Source organism: Thermobia domestica, chromosome 10 (genome assembly GCF_964235325.1).
Source record: "Thermobia domestica chromosome 10, izTheDome1.hap1.1, whole genome shotgun sequence".
NCBI classification, from domain to species: Eukaryota; Metazoa; Arthropoda; class Insecta; order Zygentoma; family Lepismatidae; genus Thermobia; species Thermobia domestica.
The window spans coordinates 144,680,442-144,701,096 of NC_137463.1; the positions used below are offsets into that span (position 1 = coordinate 144,680,442).

General features: G+C 36.1%; 1 protein-coding gene across 1 annotated transcript; it reads left to right on the forward strand.

Annotated features, from left to right (window-relative positions):
* Positions 1–19,124: 19,124 nt before the first annotated feature.
* Positions 19,125–20,037, forward strand: LOC145661626 (uncharacterized). The gene is made up of 2 exons (XM_081726946.1): positions 19,125–19,212; positions 19,688–20,037. The coding sequence occupies exons 1-2, from the start codon at positions 19,125–19,127 to the stop codon at positions 20,035–20,037; spliced, it is 438 nt and encodes a 145-aa protein (XP_081583072.1).
* Positions 20,038–20,655: the final 618 nt, after the last annotated feature.

Here is a 20,655-nt window from a genome sequence, read left to right on the forward strand (position 1 = left end):
GAAGCTCTAATCACGTCAGCGAGTTGAGCTAGTTTTGAATTTGATAAATTAGATTACAGATAATATACTTATTGATCATTCCGTATCAGATATGTAAGGTGTCGAAAAGCTTATATGGTTGATCCACTATTCTGCTACAGAGCGGAAGTTTACCAGAATTTACTTACCGGTTAGAAAATGTTGAGAAGATCAATATTTTTCAATCCTTCAATAAGCTTAATAAGAGTGTGCGATATGGCAGTCTGTTGTGCAAGATCAACCGCGCGTGGGAGAATAACATTAAGGTCCTATAGCCTAAAGATTAGTGTGATAGATACGTAGGGTTATCCATATAGCATCTTGATGAAGTAAATGAAGCTTGCAAAAGACGCCTCGAAATTTTTCATAGATGCATGTTTAACTTTCAACCTAATCGAAAGTTTTTCGCAATCTGTATTACTTACTTTGGGCACCGAGACGAGCAAGTACTCGAACACTATTACTAAGGGAGAAAATTCAAGGTTTCTGCTCCATGTCCAAAGTAAGCATAAGAAAATTTATATCTTGCAGCTGTACTTGAGTGAAAATCTCCCAATCTAACCTAAGTACAAAAAAAAATCTGTCACCTGATAATTTTGTTGACGTTTCTGTTCTACACCTGTTCTACCAAGCTTTTATAACTTCTTTGTATCGCGAATCAGTGCTTTACACCGCTAGCTTTATTACTTCATTCTCCGGACTTGTCTCGCATGCTAAGAGAATCGAGCCAGATTTGTTTAGGTGACATAAGTCGTAACATAGTGAACGTTCAGGAAGGTGTGCCTAGATTGGATTAATAGCAAAATAGAGCTTGTTAGTTGAGCTATTCGTTTACATCGAGAAGGTTTCTGAGCAATTGATTGAAGGATGTTCTTATGCATATAATCTTTTTATATTCAGGCTAAGCGAATCAACTATAATACATGATATAGAATTAATTAGTTGATATTAAAGTTAATTAATACCGTAAGGGACTGTTAATAGCAGTATCTATTACTTTCTTTGTGCACCGAGAGGAGCAAGTACTCGAACACTATTACTAAGGGAGAAGATTCAAGGCTTTTTCTCCAAGATGTGGAAAGTGAGTAAGTACATAAGTCGGCATATATGCTGCTCGTGTTAAAGAATTCCAAAAAAGGTTAACAGAACAATAAACCACCTTGTTTTATAAATTGTTTTTATACCTTCAATCAAAGTTACATCAAGATCATCTTAATATACATTTTGTTAGGTCTTTAAGCCGGTGAAGGTACCACAAAATAATAATCATTACTGATTGGAGCAAGAATTATGCCGTTGTCAATGACATGTTGATTTTCTACAGCTGTTGTTCCTAATCATCTCTATCACATTGCCTTCCATTCTGCCATTTCTACATGAACTCTATTGGCAGAATACACAAATACCTGAACACTTCATATAGGCTCTTTTACACTAAAATGTAGCTCGTTCACAAACCTATCTTTCAGTCACTTTTTATCTACAGGTAAGTAAGCTTATCCGGCTGGAGCTGATGGTAGCTGTGTGGGTCCTGGAATTCGCATATCCTCTTTCACACACCAACCACGTTCGATTGGGTTCGTGCTAAGACCATTTCACTCCTGAAGTTTTTGCTCGTTAGCTTTTGTGTCTCTTGCTACAATTTCGTTTTCTCTTCGGGCACCAAAGCCGCTCGTGATAAAGATTTCCAAAATATGTAAATTAACCAATAAACCACCTTAATGTATTATAGCTTGTTTTTTTACCTTCCGTTAAAGTTACATCAAGATCGTCTGCATGTCCATCTTGTTAGGTCTATAAAGCGGGGACGTTTTTCAAAGTAATCATAACTAACTGGATCAACAATTAGCAATTGTCAATGATATATTGGTTTCCAACAACTTTGTTCGTCATCATCTATATAAGATTATCGTCCGATGTGATATTCGCACATGAAGTCCCTTGGCAGAATGGAGAAAACCTTTAATATTAGATATCTGCGCTTTTATACTAACATGTGGCTCGTTCACATCTTGCAGTCCTTTGTTATTGTAGCTGTGTGGGTCCTAAAATTTGTATATCCTCTATCACACACCAAACTCTTTCGATTGGGTTCATGCTTAGACCACTTCGCTCGTGGTGTTGGTGGTACTTCCGAATTGAATGCTTAACAGCTTCATTGTTAGCAGGAGGAAAAGTGGCCATTTTGATGCTTTTTAATATTCCTCCCTTGTTATACCTGATATGGCTTATACTAGGGAAGATATGTTTCCTTCTCCTACGGGCGAATAAGATATGTGTAATCTTGAAAATTTTGTCCGGATTGAGTTTTGTTTGGTTGAAGAATCTAACTAACTTGCACAATTTTTCTTCTTTTTGATGGATCTTGAGGGCTGCCAACTACTCACTGCTGAGAATAGCTGAGGTCGTGTTACAGCCTGTTGCATCATCAAAAAAGTGAACGCAAACTTTAATGATGCTAAAATATCTTTAAATTTAATAATCATTTCTTTTCAGTAGTGTTTTATTGACATTAAAAGATTCAGCAACTGCTTATGAAGTCCTCTACTAAGATTCTTAAAATATCTGAATCAAACCCATCAACAGCTACAGATGTAGTTTCTTCTATTACTGTTGTGCATATACAGCTACCTCTATCTTTTGCTCACACTTTGCATAATTGAAACCGTCTACAATTGATCTCCAAGTTTCTCAACAACTCTGATTGAATTGTCGTAGCTTCAATGGCAGAAAAAAATTTTATCGCTGCAGATATTTCCCGAAAGCTTTTTTTTCTTTTGGCACTTTCCATGTCTAATTGTAATTTAGATCCATAAAATATAAAGTCAAATAGAGTATATCATGATTTATAAACGTTTACAACTGAGATTTGTTTGCATTTTTAGTCCACACCGTTGCGTGTAGAAGCTCTTCCTTGTACGTGTGACTTTTAAAACACAAGACAATAGAGGCTCTGCGTAATCACCGCATTCGAATTGACATTCTTGCGCATTCGCATATTACACAAGGAGAGTGGCATTAGATTAACGTATCGCTCTGATGATAAACTGATGCCCACAAAAATCCTGTAGACTTCTTTTATCGTAACAGTAATTGGGAATGAAAAATTAATCTTGCAAACGTTGTGTCTCACGTTGAGTTAATCCCCCAGAAAATTTCGTTGCCTTCATTAAAAACTGTATGATAATCATATCACTTGGAACTTCGTTCGAGAATGTTAATGTTCCTTGAGTTTCTAATTTGTTGTAATCCTCTGACACCGTATTTGCATCCAGGACTTCCATTTGTTGAATTTTGTAATGTGCAATTTTTCAAAGAAAAGATGACCAGCTGCGTGAGAAAACGGAAATATTATTTAATTGCCATCAAATGAAGTTTCTAGTCCCCTGTTCAATTTAGTCCCATTTATGAATTGCTATACGGTTATGACCTTTTCTATATACTGCAGTCAATGTTAACGGGTCGGAAAATGTAACCATCTTTATTGTGTTATTTCTTAATATGGTTTTCTTCATGCAGCTTCATTTTCTTATAATGTTGCATAGTGATTTCCTCATCCAGACGTTGTTGAAAAGATCGCATATCATAGATTTTGTCATCTCCTTCGACGGTTGTAAATGTATTCATAACCATATGTAGAAGTCCCGGAGCAAAGTCTACAAGTGAGTTCTCAATTATCTTGAGTAAGCATGACCATTCGGCATTTTCACCAAAGTTGTCATAATGTACAAGATACAGAAAAGTTCTTCTATACCATTTCCTAACATAATGTGTCTATTTCTGCCTCTGGTGGGTGTTATTGCATGCTAACTGCTTGCATTCGTTTTAAGAAGAGAACAACACGTATCTCGACATCTCCTCTTAGTAAAATATCTTAATGTTTTGTAACTTGATAATACAATGTTCCCCGAAAACAGTCTGAAGTATAGTTCAAACCACATATCTGTGTGTTTCGACTTTGTTGTTGCCAATGTTAACGGCTCTTAGCTGGACTATGCAAGGAATGTACTCTAGGCACTTTGCCATGTTATTCCGCTATATGATGCGATCATCTAAGCAGTATTCTACAGACGATCTGGTGCTTCTATTTTGGTAAAGGTATTTACTTGGTGATGTAGAATGGCTCTGGTCAACGGACATGAATGTGCTCGCATACATACCAGGCCAAATGACAGACTGGTTCAGTGTTAGAGATAAGTACACTTTCTAAGCCTAACTGCTGGCTATTAATCTGGTAGATTTTGTGGTAGTTTTCTGCTCTTGAAAGGATATCTTTGACTCGATGGAATGGACACGCAAGGTTTGTTCACGTCTGCAGAAATACATCTTGTTGATCATTCTGTCTCAGGTATGAAAGGTGTCAAAAAGCTGATAAAGTTGTTGCACTAATTGCCTACAGAAAGAAAGGTTAGCAGCACTTTACTCCCCGGTGATTAAACGTTTAGAAGATCGAGAAATTATAATCCTCCAATAAGATTAATAGAGTGTACGATATGGCACTCTGTAGTGCAAGATGAACCCTGCGAGTTAGAAAGACTTTAAGTTACTATAGCCTGAAGATTATTGGGATAGATACGTAGCGTTATTAATTCAGAATCTTGATGAAGTGAGTCAAGGTTGCAAAAGACTCGTTTGAACAATTAACCCGAGGGCGAAGGATTTTGTATTGTGTACCTAGGTCTCAAAAACAAAGAAGTAGTGCTTTTAGAGCTCTTTAACTCACATTATAGGATGGCGTACCATTTAAAAAAACCTGGATTTACTTCTCCTTTTTATAAGAAGAGGGTATTGCACACGAATAGGTTTGGGAACGGACAGGGTGGGCCCTTGGAATTAAAAAATGTTGTGATACCAAATGTAAAGAAAAATAAGTCTTAATTTATCAATGATAATCAAGTAATTGTTATACTTCCCTTTTATAAGCAACTACAATACTATTTCAGAATGGTCTCTGCTGAAGAAAGCTACATAACACCTTTAACGCTCTCACCTTTTCTTGATCGTTAACCTGACAGACACGGATTAATACAAAGAGTTGTGTTCTTACGTATATACATTTAAAGAAAGTCTCCTGTGTGTTAACACTTGAGACTATCAAATATGCATTTAATTAGCGTTCTTGTTGCTCACTAGAGCTTATATACAGAGATGTATAGGATTCACAATGTTCTGGTCCTTCATTAATAATATTTTCCCGATTGTATCCTGTAAAATTGCTTTGGAACCCATTATATTCTAACCTCCAAAGCAGCCGTACTTTGGGTCTGAGACCGATGGTTTGATCGATGAGAAACATGAAGAATTGATTTTAGGTTCTTTTGAGATCTTCAATTAGACGGTTAGTTGGAAAATATTAACTGTACAGTCAGTCCTGTGTTCGCTACCAACTTAGTAACATTAGTAGAAAGTGAACGCGCCACATGTTAGTATAATAAAACAGATATTAAATATTGAAAGTTTTTTCCATTTACCCAAGAAACTTCATGTACAAATGCCAGATCGGAGGACAATCTTACATAGATAATGACGAACAAAGCTGTTGAAAACCAATAGGTGGTATATTCTTTAGTTTACATACTTTCGAAATCTTTAACCCGAGCGGCTTTCGTAGCCGAAGAGAAAACGAAATTGTAGCAGGATACACACAAGTTAACGAGCAAAAACTTCGGGAGTTAAATGGTCTAAGCATGAACCCAATCGAACGTGGTTGGTGTGCAAAAGAGTATATGCGAAATCCAGGACCCACACAGCTACCATCAGCTCCAGCCGGATAAGCTTACTTACCTGTAGATAAATAGTGCATGTAAGATAGGTTTGTGAACGAGACACATTTTATTGTAACAGAGCCGATATGAAGTATTCAGGGTTTTGTGTATTCTGCCAAGAGAGTTCATGTAGAAATGGCAGAATGGAAGACAATCTGATATAGATGATTAGGAACAGCAGCTGTAGAAAATCAATTCATTGACAACAGCATAATTCTTGCTCCAATCAGTTATGATTATTATTTTGTGTTAACGTCACCGCCTTATAGACCTAACAAAATTTGACATGAGGATGATCTTGATGTAACTTTAAATGAAGGTATAAAAACAAGGTATAAAAGATGGTGGTTTATTGTTCTGTTTACATTTTTTGGAATCCTTTAACACGAGTAGCATATATGCCGCTTTATGTCCTCACTCACTTTCCACATCTTGGAGCAGAAGCACTGAATTTTCTCCCTAAGTAATAGTGTTCGAGTACTTACTTGTCTCGGTGCCCATAGAAAGTAATAAATACGGCTATTAACTTTCGCTTAGCTTGAATGTTAAACTTGCGTCTATAGAAAATTTTGAGGGCCTTTTGCAACCTTGATTCACTTGATCAAGAATCTATATTGATAACGCTACGTATCTATCCCAATAATCTTCAGGCTTGAGAACCTTAAAGTTTTCCTGACTTGCAGAGTTCATCTTGCACTCCAGACTGCAATATCGCAATCTCTTATTAAGGTTATTGGAGGATTTTGAATCTCAATTTTCTAAACGTTTTCTCACCAATGAGTAAAGTTCTGGTAAATTCCCCTCTGTAGCAGATTAGTGCATAAACTGTATTAGCTTTTTGACACATTTCATATCTGAGACGGAATGATCAATAAGAAGAATTTCTGTAATCTTATTTATTAAATTCAACACTACCTCATCTCGCTAACTTGAATAGAACTTTCGTGTCCTTCCACCAACTCAAAGCTCATACTTCTCCCTTTTATAAGAAGAGGGTATTACAGATGCATAGGTTTCGGAACGGACAGAGGTTTATTTTAGGTGGGTCCTTGGGATTGAAAAATGTTGTGATACCAAATGTAAAAAAATAAGTATTAATTTATCAATGATTATCAAGTAATTGTTATACTTCCCGTTTATAAGCAACTACAATACTATTTGAGAATGATTTCTGCTCAAGAAATCTACATAACACCCACAACGCTCTCACCTTTTCTTGATCGTTAAGTTGATAGTCCCTGATTAATACAAAGAGTTGTGGTCTTACGGATATATTAGTTAAAGAAAGTCTCCTGTGTGTTAGCTCACGAGGCTATCAAATATGCATTTAATTAGAGTCCTTGCTGCTCACTAGGGCTTACATACAAGGTTGTGCATGGTTCACTAGGTTTTTATTTATTTATTTATTTTGACTCATTTTACATGTCGAGGTTAAGGCTTTATGTAGCCTTATCTACCACCTAAACATGACACAAAATTGAAAAATCAAAGGATATAGCTAACAATAGCAAAAGAAAAAAAGTTAGAAAGTAAAAAAAACACAAGAAACAGACTGTCACTTGAACACACACACACACACACACACACACACACACACAAATATAATATAGTGCTACACGAAAGTACATACATGTTATAATATGTAATAAGTATTGGGTTTCATATCTTTATGACAAGCTTCTCTATTGGCTCTTCTGTCTCTGTGTCCATTCAACCCTGCTTCGATAACAATAAATTATAAACTGCTCTTTTAAAAGATGCTAAAGATTTTGACTCACGTACCGAGGTTGGCAAAGTATTCCAATGACGACACGTCGAAATTATAAATGATTTGGAGGAATAAGTTATCTATGAATAGGAATTGCAAGTTGGCTATTAAAACGTGATCTTGTGTCCCTCTCATGGAAATCGCTTAAAAAATTAAGATGTTTTAGAAGATAGGAAGGTTCTGCAAAAGTAAGTGTTTTATACAGCAGTACCAACAAGTGCAATTTTCGCCGTTGCTGCATCTTCAGCCATTGCAGCTTTTCAAAGAATGGCGTAACATGATTTGAGAATTTTAAGTTAAAAATAAAACGTATACAAGCATTTTGTACTCGCTGCAAACGCTTTTGTAAATGTATATCAGCGTCAGTTAAGGCGGTGTAACAGTACTGCAAATGTGGTACCACTAGGGTTTGAACAAGAGTTTTTTTTCAACTGTGTTGGTAAAAAGTTTTTTAATTTGCTGAGAGAATGAAGAATTCCAAAAGCCTTCTTGCATGATGCGTTAATTTGATCGGACCAAGTTAAATATTTGTTAAGTATGACGCCAAGATTTTTCACAGAGGAAGAGAAGGGAATATTTACGCCTTCTAAAGTTATATTGGGAACAAATGAAGCATCTATTAACGTCGTTGAACGTTTGGAAGTAATTAAAATTGACTTTGATTTGACTGGATTTATAATCAAACAATTATTTGCTGACCATTTAGCCAAATTACTCAAGTCTTCGTTCATTTTTGTTATACAAGTATCTATTTGCTTTGGTGAAGAAGATAGATACAATTGAACATCGTCCGCATACATGTGATACTTACAGTGTTTTAGAGATTGTGCTAAGTCATTAATATAAAGGCAGAAAAGAAGAGGCCCTAAAACACTACCTTGAGGAACCCCACAAGGAAGGTCACGCTGACCAGAAACTAAGTTGGCAACCACCACATACTGTTTTCGGTCGCATAAGTAATTTTAAACCCACTTAGCAGCTGAAGTAGAGAAACGAAATTTTTGTACAAGTTTCTGTAGCAAAATGTCATGCTTTACTGACTGGAATGCTTTGCTATAATCCAGTAAGGTAAGTATGGTTATCTCTCTCTTGTCCAAAGCAGAACGTATATCATCTGTAATACTAGTAAGGGCTGTAGAAGTGCTGCAATGTTTACGAAACCCGGATTGAAAAGTGTCTAAAAGGTTATAAGTTCGAAGGTGCTCACATATTTGATCACTTACAATATATTCAAGAGCTTTAGACAGGGCAGGTAAAATTGAAATAGGCCTTAAGTCTTCTGCAGATCGGACATCCTTAGTCTTAGGGAGAGGCAGGACTCGTGCTGTCTTCCACAAGACTGGGAATGTTCCGGTAGTAAGGGAAAGATTAAATAAATTGGTAATTGGGGAGAGGACGAAGGGTAATATTTTCTTGATCAATGTTATGCTTATTTCATCAGCACCTATAGCAGTGGATTTTATCCTCTTAATCGCTTTCATTACATCATGTGGGGTGACACTTGTGAAACAGAAAACATTTTCTTCAAAATTAGGGATTTGTCCTGTATTATCAGATCTTGCATTTATCTGTGAGCTAGAACTATCAATTCTACAGAAATAATTGTTAAGATAATCAGCAGAGAAAGGAGCAGCTACATCCGGCTGGACTCTTTTGCTGCTACGAATGCCAAGTAGCTTCAAATTTCTCCAAAGATGGGAGGGATTCTTGTTCTCAAACAGGGTGTAGGAAAATTTTAATTTCGCATTACGCACGACTTGATTACATCTATTTCTAAGGATCCTATATTCTTCAAATTTGTCATTTAAGTTGGGTAGATTCAATTTACGTGCTTTCTTAAATTTACTATACGTTCTGTCGCGACAAGCCATTAAACTTCGATTTTCATCTGTAATCCAGGGCGAAGGAGAACGAGAAACGCGTTTTTCTCTCAAGGGGGCATGAATGTTCAGAAGATAAAATATTAACTCATTGAAATAAGATAGTTGGTCATCCACAGAAGGAAAAGAACTTATTAGATGCCAAGGCAATAACGCAGCATCACGCAAGAGTGCTTCATTGTTAATGTTGGCTAAATCTCTGTATAAAACAATTTTAGGCTTGAATTTGGGAGTCTTAATAAATAGCAAACAAAGATAAGATCATGACGCGAAATGCCAGGTACTGAAAATTGACCGAAATGAAGAACTCTATCAATGTCGGAAGTTAAGATTAAGTCAAGAAGTGAATCTGAGGTGGTAGTATGAAACGTAGCTTCGAGCGGACAGATGGAAAAATTTAACGATGTAGTAATCTCGCGGAGTGTTTATCATTAATAATATTTTCATTATTCCAGGCTATCATTAATAATATTTTCCCGATTCATTGCTTTGAAACTTACTATGTAACCAATTATATTCTAACCAGCAAAGCAGCCTTACTTTGGGTTTGAGACCGGTTATCTGATCGATAAGCCAAGAAAAAAACGATTTAAAGTTCTTTTGAAAACGTTAAGGTTGTTTATTGTTTAGTTTACATATTTTGGAAATCTTTATCACGAGCGGCTTTGGTGCCTAAAGAGAAAACTACATTGTAGCAAGTCACACACAAGTTAACGAGCAAAAACTTCAGGAGTGAAATGGTCTAAGCGTGAACCCAATCGAACGAGGTTGGTGTGTGAAAGAGGATACGCAAATTTTAAGGACCCACACAGCTACCATCAGCTTCAGCGGGATGAGCTTACTTACCTTTAGATAAAAAGTGACTGAAAGATAGGTTTGTGATCGAGCTACCTTTTAGTGTAAAAGAGCCGATATGAAGTATTCAGGGTTTTGTGTATTCTGCCAAAAGAGTTCATGTAGAATGGAAGACAATCTGATATAGATGATAAGGAACAACAGCTGTAGAAAATCAACAAGTCATTGACAACGGCATAATTCTTGCTCCAATCAGTTATGATTATTATTTTGTGTTACCGTCACTGCCTTAAGACCTAACAAAATGGACATCAAGATGATCTTGATGTAACTTTGAATGAAGGTATAAAAACAAGTTATAAAGCAAGGTGGTTTACTGTTCTGTGTACATTTTTTGGAATTCTTTATCACGAGCAGTTTATGTGCCGACTTTTGTACTACTCACTTTCCACATCTTGGAGCACAAGCTTTGAATCTTCTCCCTTAGTAATACTGTTCGAGCACTTGCTCCTCTCGGTGCACAAAGAAAGTAAGAGAACTGCTGTTAACTTTCGCTTAGCTTGATGATTAAACTTGCGTCTATAAAAATTTCGAGCGTCTTTTGCAACCTTGACTCACTTCATCAAGATTCTAAATTGATAACGCTACGTATCTATCCCAATAATTTTCATTTTATAGAAACTTAAAGTCTTTCTGACTCGCACAGTTCATCTTGCACTACAGAGTGCCATATCGTACACTCTTTTAGTCTTGTTGGAGGATTTGAATTTCTCGATCTTCTAAACGTTTAATCACCGGAAAGTAAAGTTCTAGTAAGCTTTCCCTCTGTAAATTAGTGCAACAACATTATTAGCTTTTTGACACCTTTCATACCTGAGACAGATTGATCAACAAGATGTATTTCTGCTGACGTGAACAGACCTTGCGTTTCCATTCCATCGACTCAAAGGTTTCCTCTCAAGAGCAGAAAGCTATACCACAAAATCTACCTGATTAATAGCCAGCAGTTAGGTTTACGAAGTGTACTTATCTCTAACACTGAACCAGTCTGTCATTTGGCCTGGTATGTATGCGAGCATATTAATGTCCGTTGACCAGAGCCACTTTAAGTCACCAAGTAAATATCTTTACCAAAATAGAAGCACCAGGTCGTCTGTAGAATTCTGTTTAAATGATCGCATCATATAGCGTAATATCATGGCAAAGTGCCTCGAGTACATTCCTTGCATAGTCCAGCTAAGAGCCGTTAACATTGGCAACAACAAAGTCGAAACACACAGATATGTCCTTTGATCTATACTTCAGACTGTTTTCAGGTAACATTGTATTATCAAGTTACAAAACATTCAGATATTTTACTAAGAGGAGTTGTCGAGATACGTGTTGTTCTCTACTTAAAACGAATGCAAGCAGTTAACATGGAATACAACCCACCAGAGATAGTAAATTTGATAAGAATTGTAGTGAGGTTAGAACTATACTTTAGACTGTTTTTAGATAAGATTGTATTGAGAACATTTTAGAACATTGTAAAACATTGTTATTCTAAGATGCCGAAACATTCAGATGTTTACGAAGAAGAGATATCGAGATACATGTTGTATTCTTATCAAAACGAATGCAAGTAGTTAGAATTCATTACGACCAACCAGACATAGTAATATTTAATAAGTGATGAATGAAAGTGTAATCTGATAAAACGGTAGCATTGCCTTGAAACGAATATGGTATCACATTTCGTCATTCTTACATCCTCTTTCCCTCAAGTGGTATACGCTGATCTTCTTGGTGTGTCAATGCTGTCTTACTCCGAAGATTTAATCTAGTGTTCACTCCCGTGTCGCGTCTCGATTTCCTATTCTCAAACAACCTTCGGATAGCTATTCATCTTGTGAAAGCTTCGCCAGAATGATTGTGTAATGGTGAGATACAGACCTCTTCTTTTGATATAAGCAGTTTAATCCCTCTGTATTTCTTCAATATTTCAACTTCAAGTACTAACACTATATATTCTACTCATCCGCATACTGTAAACAACTGCGAGGAAAGTGAGCAAAGCTCATGCGTTATGACATTAGATCAGCCATTATACAGGAAAGATGTTCAAATCGTAAATCACCTGAAGAAATTTCTGAACGGTCGAAAGTTTGCTGTCAAGTAATTTCTAGGCATGAATGGATATATTATGTCAGGAAATTGTATAGAAAAACTTTGGAGTATCCTGTAACTATGACAACTTTAGTGAAAATGCCGAGAGTCCATGCCTACTACACATCATTGAGAACTCACTTCTAGACTTTGCTCGGGGACATTTACAACCGTCGGAGGAGATGACTAAATCTAGGATCTGAGATCTTATTCAACAACGTCTGGATGAGGAAATCCATATGCAACATTTACAAGAAAATGAAACTGCATGACAAAAGCCATATTAGGAAATCTCAAACTTAGGACGGTGGCATTTTCCGAACCGTTAACTTTGGCTGCAGTATATAGAAAATGTCATAATCGTATTCCAATTTATTAAAAGGGACTAGATTGAAAAGGGGAATAGAAACTTTATTTGAAGGCTATCAAATTAATGCTTCTGTTTTCTCACGCAGCTGGCCATCTTTTCTATGAAAAATTTCCGCATCACTAAACTCAACTGGTGGAAGCCCTGGAGGCAAATACGGTATCAGAGAATTACAGAAAATTAACAACTCAAGGAACATTCACAATTCGCAGAATAAGAGGCCTTCTTAAGCGAAGTTCCAAATGATATTATCGAACAGAGTTTAATGAAATCCGCGAAATTTTCTGGGGATTAACTCAACGTGAGAAACAAAGTTAGCAAGATTAATCCTTCATTCCCAAATACTGTTACGTTAAAAGAAGTTCTAGGGTAATTTCGAATGAAACAGTTTAATATCTGAGCGGCACGTTGAGCTAATGCCACCTTCCTTGTTTAAAAATATCTCAATGCGCAAGAATTTTAATTCGACTGCGCTGAGTATTGCAGTCTCTGTTGTACTGAGTTTTAGAACGCACACGTGAAAGGGAGAGTGCAACACGCAATGGTGTGAACTAAAAATGGCAACTCAAATCTGCTAAGCGTCATTTTCACCTTATATTTTATGGATTTAAATTACAATTAGACACGGAAAGTGCCGAAATACAGAAAAGAGCTTTCGGGAAATATCTGGACGATCCAACTTAAATCTGCCATTGGAGCCACGGCAATTCAATCAAAATTCTTGAGAAACTTGGAGATCAATACAAGACTCCTTCAAAAGATGCAAATAGTTTTCGAAAGAGTAATGGCTCTTAGCTGGACTATGCAAGGAATGTACTCTAGGCACTATGCCATGATTTTCCGCTATATGATGCGATCATCTATGCAGAATTCTACAGCATTCTACAGGTTTTTCTATTTTAGTAAAGGATTTACTTGGTGATCTAGAATGGCTCTGGTCAACGGCCATGAATATGCTTGAATACATACCAGTCCAAATGACAGTCTGGTTCAGTGTTAGAGATAAGTACACATCGTAAGCCTCAACTTTTGTAAGGTAGATTTTGTGGAGTAACTTTCTGCTCTTGTGAAGAAAACCTTGAGTCGATGTACAGGACGCGCAAGGACTCTCTGCACGTCAGCAGAAATACATCTTGTTGATCATTCTGTCTCAGTTATGAAAGGTGTTAAAAAGCAAATAAAATTGTTGCACTAATTTGCTACAGACGGGAAGTTTACTCATTAACCATTTTTAGCTGGATTTTAATCTAGGGACTTAATTTTGGAAATTTCTTCTTTGTCTTTAATTAATGTAGTCTGCTTTTTCTTATTGTTTTTTTCTACAGGCCTAACTGTATGCTATTCAGTACGTTTAAGATTTTATTTAACGGGTAAGGGCTTTGGGGGTGCTTATATTCATTCTATTTGTAATAATGAAGGTTGAGTTATATGTAAGGGAATATTAGGATTGGTAGTAATGGCAATTTTAGGAGGTGCGACATTGAGTTGACTATTTTTTCCTACTCTTAATTGTGTTGTTCTACCTTTACATCTAAAAATAGGCGCCCTACTTGTGAGTTTAGTAGGTTTGTGGGTTGGCATTTTATTAACAAGCTATTCTATTGGACAGTCTTTAGTGTGTATGAAATTTTATTTTAGTTCTACAATAATAGGAAGCATGTGATTTTTACCTTATTTATCAACAAATTATATTATTAAATTACCTTTATATGTAGGGGGCGCATAATATAATAACATTGATCAAGGGTGGAGAGAATGTCTTGGTGCTCAAGGCATGTATAGTAGTTTTAAGGACGGTTCAATATTAATTCAACATTCACAAGATAATTTATTTAAAATGTATTTATTAATTATTTTAATCTTTACAATTTTCCTCTGCTTCTTTATATTTGTGTATTTAGGTAGCTTATAGTGAAAGCATAGTATTGAAGATACTAAGAAGAATTATGTTCCCTGAATATACTCCCTGAGAAGAGCACTCTCTTTTTTACCCTGAAAAGGTAATGTAATATTTATACTAAGGGGGTTATAATTATTTTATATTAAGAGATGTTAATGGTACAATCCGCTAAAGATAAAGTTAGCAGCTTCTTCTTGATTATTCACATCTCCTTAGTTGGGGCGTGGAATAACCAGTAGTATCATTAACAGTGAAATGCCTCTTTTTGGCTTCAACTAACAAGCAGGGGTCAAGAGACCAAATGTTCAGGTCGAAACTGAGTGCAATTGTTTGCTTCCTACTTATGAGATAAGTTGACAGCAAAACCTTTTGGATGCAAACCAAATATTATATTTAACTATTACCCCATCTTATTAGTCGGCTCATGTTAGAGATCCTTGATTTCATTCATGATAAAGGGCCACTAGGAGAATTACTAAGAATGTTAATCTAACGAGAGATCAGGATAACGTATTAGTGCTGTTAATAGTAATTGTTATTGGGAGTAGAAGGGCAATTTCTACATCGAAGATGAGAAAGAGTACAGCAATAAGGAAGAATTGTAATGAGAAAGGAATTCGGGCTGATGATTTAGGGTCGAATCCACATTCAAAGGGGGAATTTTTTTCTCGGTCATTAATAACTTTTTTGGAAAGAAGAGTTGAAATGGCTATAACGATTAAGCAAATAATAATAGTTAATAGACCAGTTGTTAAAACTGTATTAATTGCCTATTTCATTTAAATGATCTTTTTGATTGGAAGTCAAATATACTATATATATTAAATAGGCTAACCTCCTCATCAATAAATAGAAATATAAAGGAATAGTCACACTACATCTACAAAATGTCAATATCAGGCAGCAGCCTCAAATCCAAAATGGTGTGTAGGAGTAAAATGTGATAAAAGGTGACGTAATAAACAAGTGGCTAGGAATGTAGAACCAATGATAACGTGAAGACCGTGGAAGCCTGTTGCTATAAAGAATGTTGAACCGTAGACAGCGTCTGCAATAGTGAATGGGGCTTCATAATACTCGTATGCTTGTAGTGCAGTAAAGTATAAGCCAAGGAGGATTGTGAGTAGTAGACCTTGAGTGGCTTGAGTGTGATTACCTTCTATTAATCTGTGATGAGCTCATGTTACAGTGACTCCTGAGGCGAGTAGAATTGCAGTATTGAGTAAGAGAATATGCATTGGGTTGAATGGAACGATGCCTGTTGGAGGCCAGAAAGATCCAATTTCTACTGTTGGTGCTAGTCTACTATGAAAGAAGGCCCAAAAAAATGAAACGAAAAAGAATACCTCAGAAATAATAAATAAGATTATACCTCACCGAAGTCCTAATGTAACTTGTATAGTGTGCAATCCTTGATATGTTCCTTCTCGAGTCACATCCCGCCATCATTGAATTATGGTTAGTAATGTAATTAGTATGCCTAGGAAGAATACGGAAGGATCATATTGATGAAATGACTTAGTGAGACCTGTGGTTGTAATTAAGGCCCTTAGAGCTCCAGTAAGTGGTCAGGGGCTTTGATCAACAAGGTGATTTTGTGGTGCTGACATAAGTAACTTCTCTTGAATATAGTGTGACTAGGACGGCGAATACATATGATTGAATTACTGCAACAGCAGATTCTAGTATTAGAAGGGTAATTTGTCCAATTATTAGTAATGAAACTATGGAAAGAGATAAAGAAGGGCCTGTATTACCTAGTAAGGTTAAGAGGAGATGCCCTGCAATTATATTTGCTATTAATCGAACAGCTAGGGTTCCAGGCCGAATGATGTTACTAATTATTTCAATGCATACTATAAAGGGTATGAGAGGGACCGGAGTTCCAGAAGGAACGAGATGGGCGAATATATGTTGAGTGTGATTAATTCAGCCGTAGATTATGAAACTTATTCAAAGGGGGAGGGCAAGTGTTAACGTAAAAGTTAGATGTCTAGAGCTGGTAAATACATAAGGGAATAAGCCTATAAAATTATTAAATAGGATGAAGGAGAATAAAGAAATGAATAGGAAGGTTCTTCCTTGATGAGTAGTAGGACCAAGAATAGTTTTGAATTCCTTATGAAGGGTTAGGGTAATTTTATTTTATAAAATGTTGGCCGTCCTGGCAAGAATTAAAATGGGATTGGAATAATTAGAAGTCCAATTACTGTTCTAAGTCAGTTAAATGATATGTTTATAATTGAAGTAGAGGGATCAAATGTTGAAAAAAGATTTGTTATCACTCTCAGTATATGGTTGTTTTTTTAATGTTAGTGCTATCTAAGGAAGGATGAGGTGTATTTGAATTAAAATATATAATAGATGCAAATTGGGACGTAATACGGCAAATTGTGGAGGCGTTAAAATATTAAATAATACTTTTGATAAAGTGGATACTTTCAAATATTTAGGATCAATATTAATAGACGAAAATCATATTCACGAAGAAATTAAATGTCGACTAAAAGCAGGGAATTCGTGTTACTATTCGGTTCAAAATCTCTTGTCGTCGCGAATTCTGTCGAGGAATTTGAAGCTTAAAATATATAAAACGATAATCATGCCTGTTGTTCTGTATGGTTGCGAAACATGGTCGCTTACACTGAGGGAAGAACATAGACTGAAAGTATTTGAGAACAAGATCCTGAGAAGAATATTCGGACCCAAGAGGAACGAGAATGGGGAATGGCGGAAGCTTCATAACGAGGAACTACATAGTTTATACGGTTTACCCAACATTGTTAGGGTTGTCAAGTCTAGGAGGCTTAGGTGGGCAGGTCATGTAGCTAGAATGGAAGAAAGTAGAAACGCTTTCAAAGTCTTGACTGGTAGACCCATAGGAAAACGACCATTAGGAAGACCTAGGCGCAGATGGGAGGATAATATTAAGATGGATCTCACAGAGATAGGAATACAAAGTAGAAACTGGATGGAATTAGCTAAGGATAGAAGTCAGTGGAGAGCTTTTGTGAACGCGGCACTGAACCTCCGGGTTCCATAGGCCATAGAGTTAGTTAGTTAGTTAATAGATGCAAATAAAAGGTAGCACAAGGAAAATATAATAAATAAGATGAGTCATTTTTAGGGGAGATATTTGCGAGATAGAAAAATACTATTAAGTAGTAATTTAAGCTTGACATGCTTACGTTATAATTTAACTAATTTTTCCATTAGGAGTAATTGTTATTTTACAATCTTTGGGTTTAAGAGACCATTGCTTACTTTCAGCCACCCAATGAAAGTTCTTGTATTATTTTAGTTATTCAGTTAATAAATACTGAATGAGGGCAGGCCTCAACAACAATTGGTATGAAACTATGATTTGCACCACAAATTTCTGAACATTGACCGAAGAATAAGCCTGTGCGTGTAATATTAGCTGCTACTTGATTTAAACTTCCTGGAGTGGCATCTGCTTTAATACCAAAGGCGGGCATAGCTCATGAGTGAAGAACATAAGCAGCGGTGATTAAGATACGAATGTCAATATTAATAGGCAATACGATGCGATTGTCCACATCTAGAAGACGAAATGAATTAGGACTAATTTCATTGATGGGCACTATGTAAGAATCAAATTCTGTTAGGGAGAAGTCAGAATATTCATAACTTCAGTATCATTGATGTCCAATTGTTTTAAGAGTAATTGCTGGCTGGTGAATTTCGTCTAGTAAGTATAAGAGTCGTAAAGATAAGAGGGCGATAAAGATTAGAGTAATAGCAGGCAAAATTGTTCAAATAGTTTCTAGGGTTTGGCCCTCTAATAAGTTACGGTTAATATATGTGTTTGGTAGAAGAGAGGCTAGTAAATAGCCTACGAGAACTGTAATTATAGTTACAATGAGTATTGTATGATCATGAAAAAATACTATTTGTTCTATTACAGGTGACGCTGCATCTTGAAGTCCTAGTTGATTTCAAATGGCCATTTCTAAAGAAGATGGTTAATCTTATGTTTGGTGCTTAGGCCCAATGCACTTATCTGCCACCTTAGAAGTTTGTTAGTAAGGGAAGTTCTGCATAACTATGTTCTGCTGGCGGTAAGTTCTGGAATCATTCTAAAGATGTTGTTTGTTGATCCGAAAAGACTACTGGTCGAGCTCTCGCAAAGGCTTCTCACATAATAATTACAAGTACTAGTACGGCGATGAAGGAAAGGAATGAGCCAATACTTGATACTATATTTCATGTGGTGTAGGCATCTGGATAATCTGAATACCGGCGAGGTATCCCACTTAAACCTAAGAAATCTTGAGGGAAGAATGTGATGTTTACTCCTATAAATATTACTAGGAATTGAATTTTTAGTCATGTAGGATTTATTGTTGTTCCTCTAAACAGAGGGAATCAATGGATAAGTCCTGCTATGATAGCAAATACAGCACCTATAGATAGTACATAATGAAAATGTGCTACTACATAGTAAGTGTCATGGAGAACAATGTCTAAGGATGAATTTGCTAATGCAACTCCCGTGAGGCCTCCAACAGTAAATAGGAAAATAAAACCTAAAGTTCATAAGATTGAAGGTGAGTAAGTTATTTGTGCCCCATGAAGTGTGGCAATTCATCTGAATACCTTAATTCCTCTGGAACAGCAATGATTATTGTGGCAGCAGTAAAATAGGCACGAGTATCAACGTCTATACCAACAGTGAATATATGATGAGCCCAAACAATAAATCCTAGGAATCCAATTGCCAGTATTGCATAAATTATTCCTAAAACGCCAAATGTTTCCTTTTTACCACTTTCTTGGTTTACAATATGTGAAATTATGCCAAATCCCAGAAGAATTAAAATGTAAACTTCAGGATGACCAAAGAATCAAAATTGGTATTGGTATGAAATTGGATCTCCCCCTCCTGAAGGATCAAAAAGGAAGTATTAAGATTTCGGTCAGTTAGGAGTATTGTAATAGCTCCTGCCAATACATTAAGAGATAAAAGAAGTAGTACGGCAGTGATTACTACAGATCAAACGAATAATGGCATTCGTTCTAAAGTTATTCCAGGAGTTCGTATGTTAATTACGGTTGTAATAAAATTTACGGCCCCGAGAATTGAGGACACACCGGCTAAATGGAGGGAGAAAATAGAAAGATCAACGGATGCTCCGGTGTTAGCAATGGCGCTGGAGAGAGGGGGATACACAGTTCATCCAGTTCCTGCACCACTCTCTACAATTCTTCCTGTTAATAGTAGAGTTAATGAAGGTGGTAATAATCAGAATCTTATGTTGTTTAGGCGAGGGAATGCCATATCAGGTGCTCCTAGTATTAAAGGCACTAGCCAATTACCAAAGCCTCCAATAATAATTGGTATAACTATAAAGAATATCATAATGAAAGCATGAGCAGTAACAATTACGTTATAAATTTGGTCATCGCCAATTAAGCTACCTGGTCGGCCAAGTTCGAATGAGAAGACTTAATGATGTTCCTACTATTCCTGCTCAAGCTCCAAAGGTCAAGTATATTGTACCAATATCTTTATGATTTGTAGAAAATAATCATCGTTGCAAATGAAATTAAATAGGGTGCCCGAAGTATTAGGTGATAGATTGTAAATCTATTTATGGTTAATAAGCCTCCTATTAGGTTTTATGGTCAATATTTATGATGTCGGACTGCAATTCCGGAGTAGTAGTTAATATATACTAAGACCTAAAAGGTTGCCTTTTATTTATAGCTTTGAAGGCCATTAGTTTTTTTAACTTAAAGTCTTTGTTTAAAGGATGGTGACAGTTAAAGGTAAAATAATTATGCCTCTTAATGAAATAATAATGAATATCGATCTAATTGATGTTACTAGACTTTTTTCATTAAAGATGTTCATGTTTGATTATAGTGATTAATGATGAAAGCAGCATAGGCAATTCGTATATAGTAGAAAAGAGTAATTAGTGCTGTTATTACTATTAGGGTGAGAATAATAAATGATTTTTGTTCGGCAGTTTTTATAATTATTACTC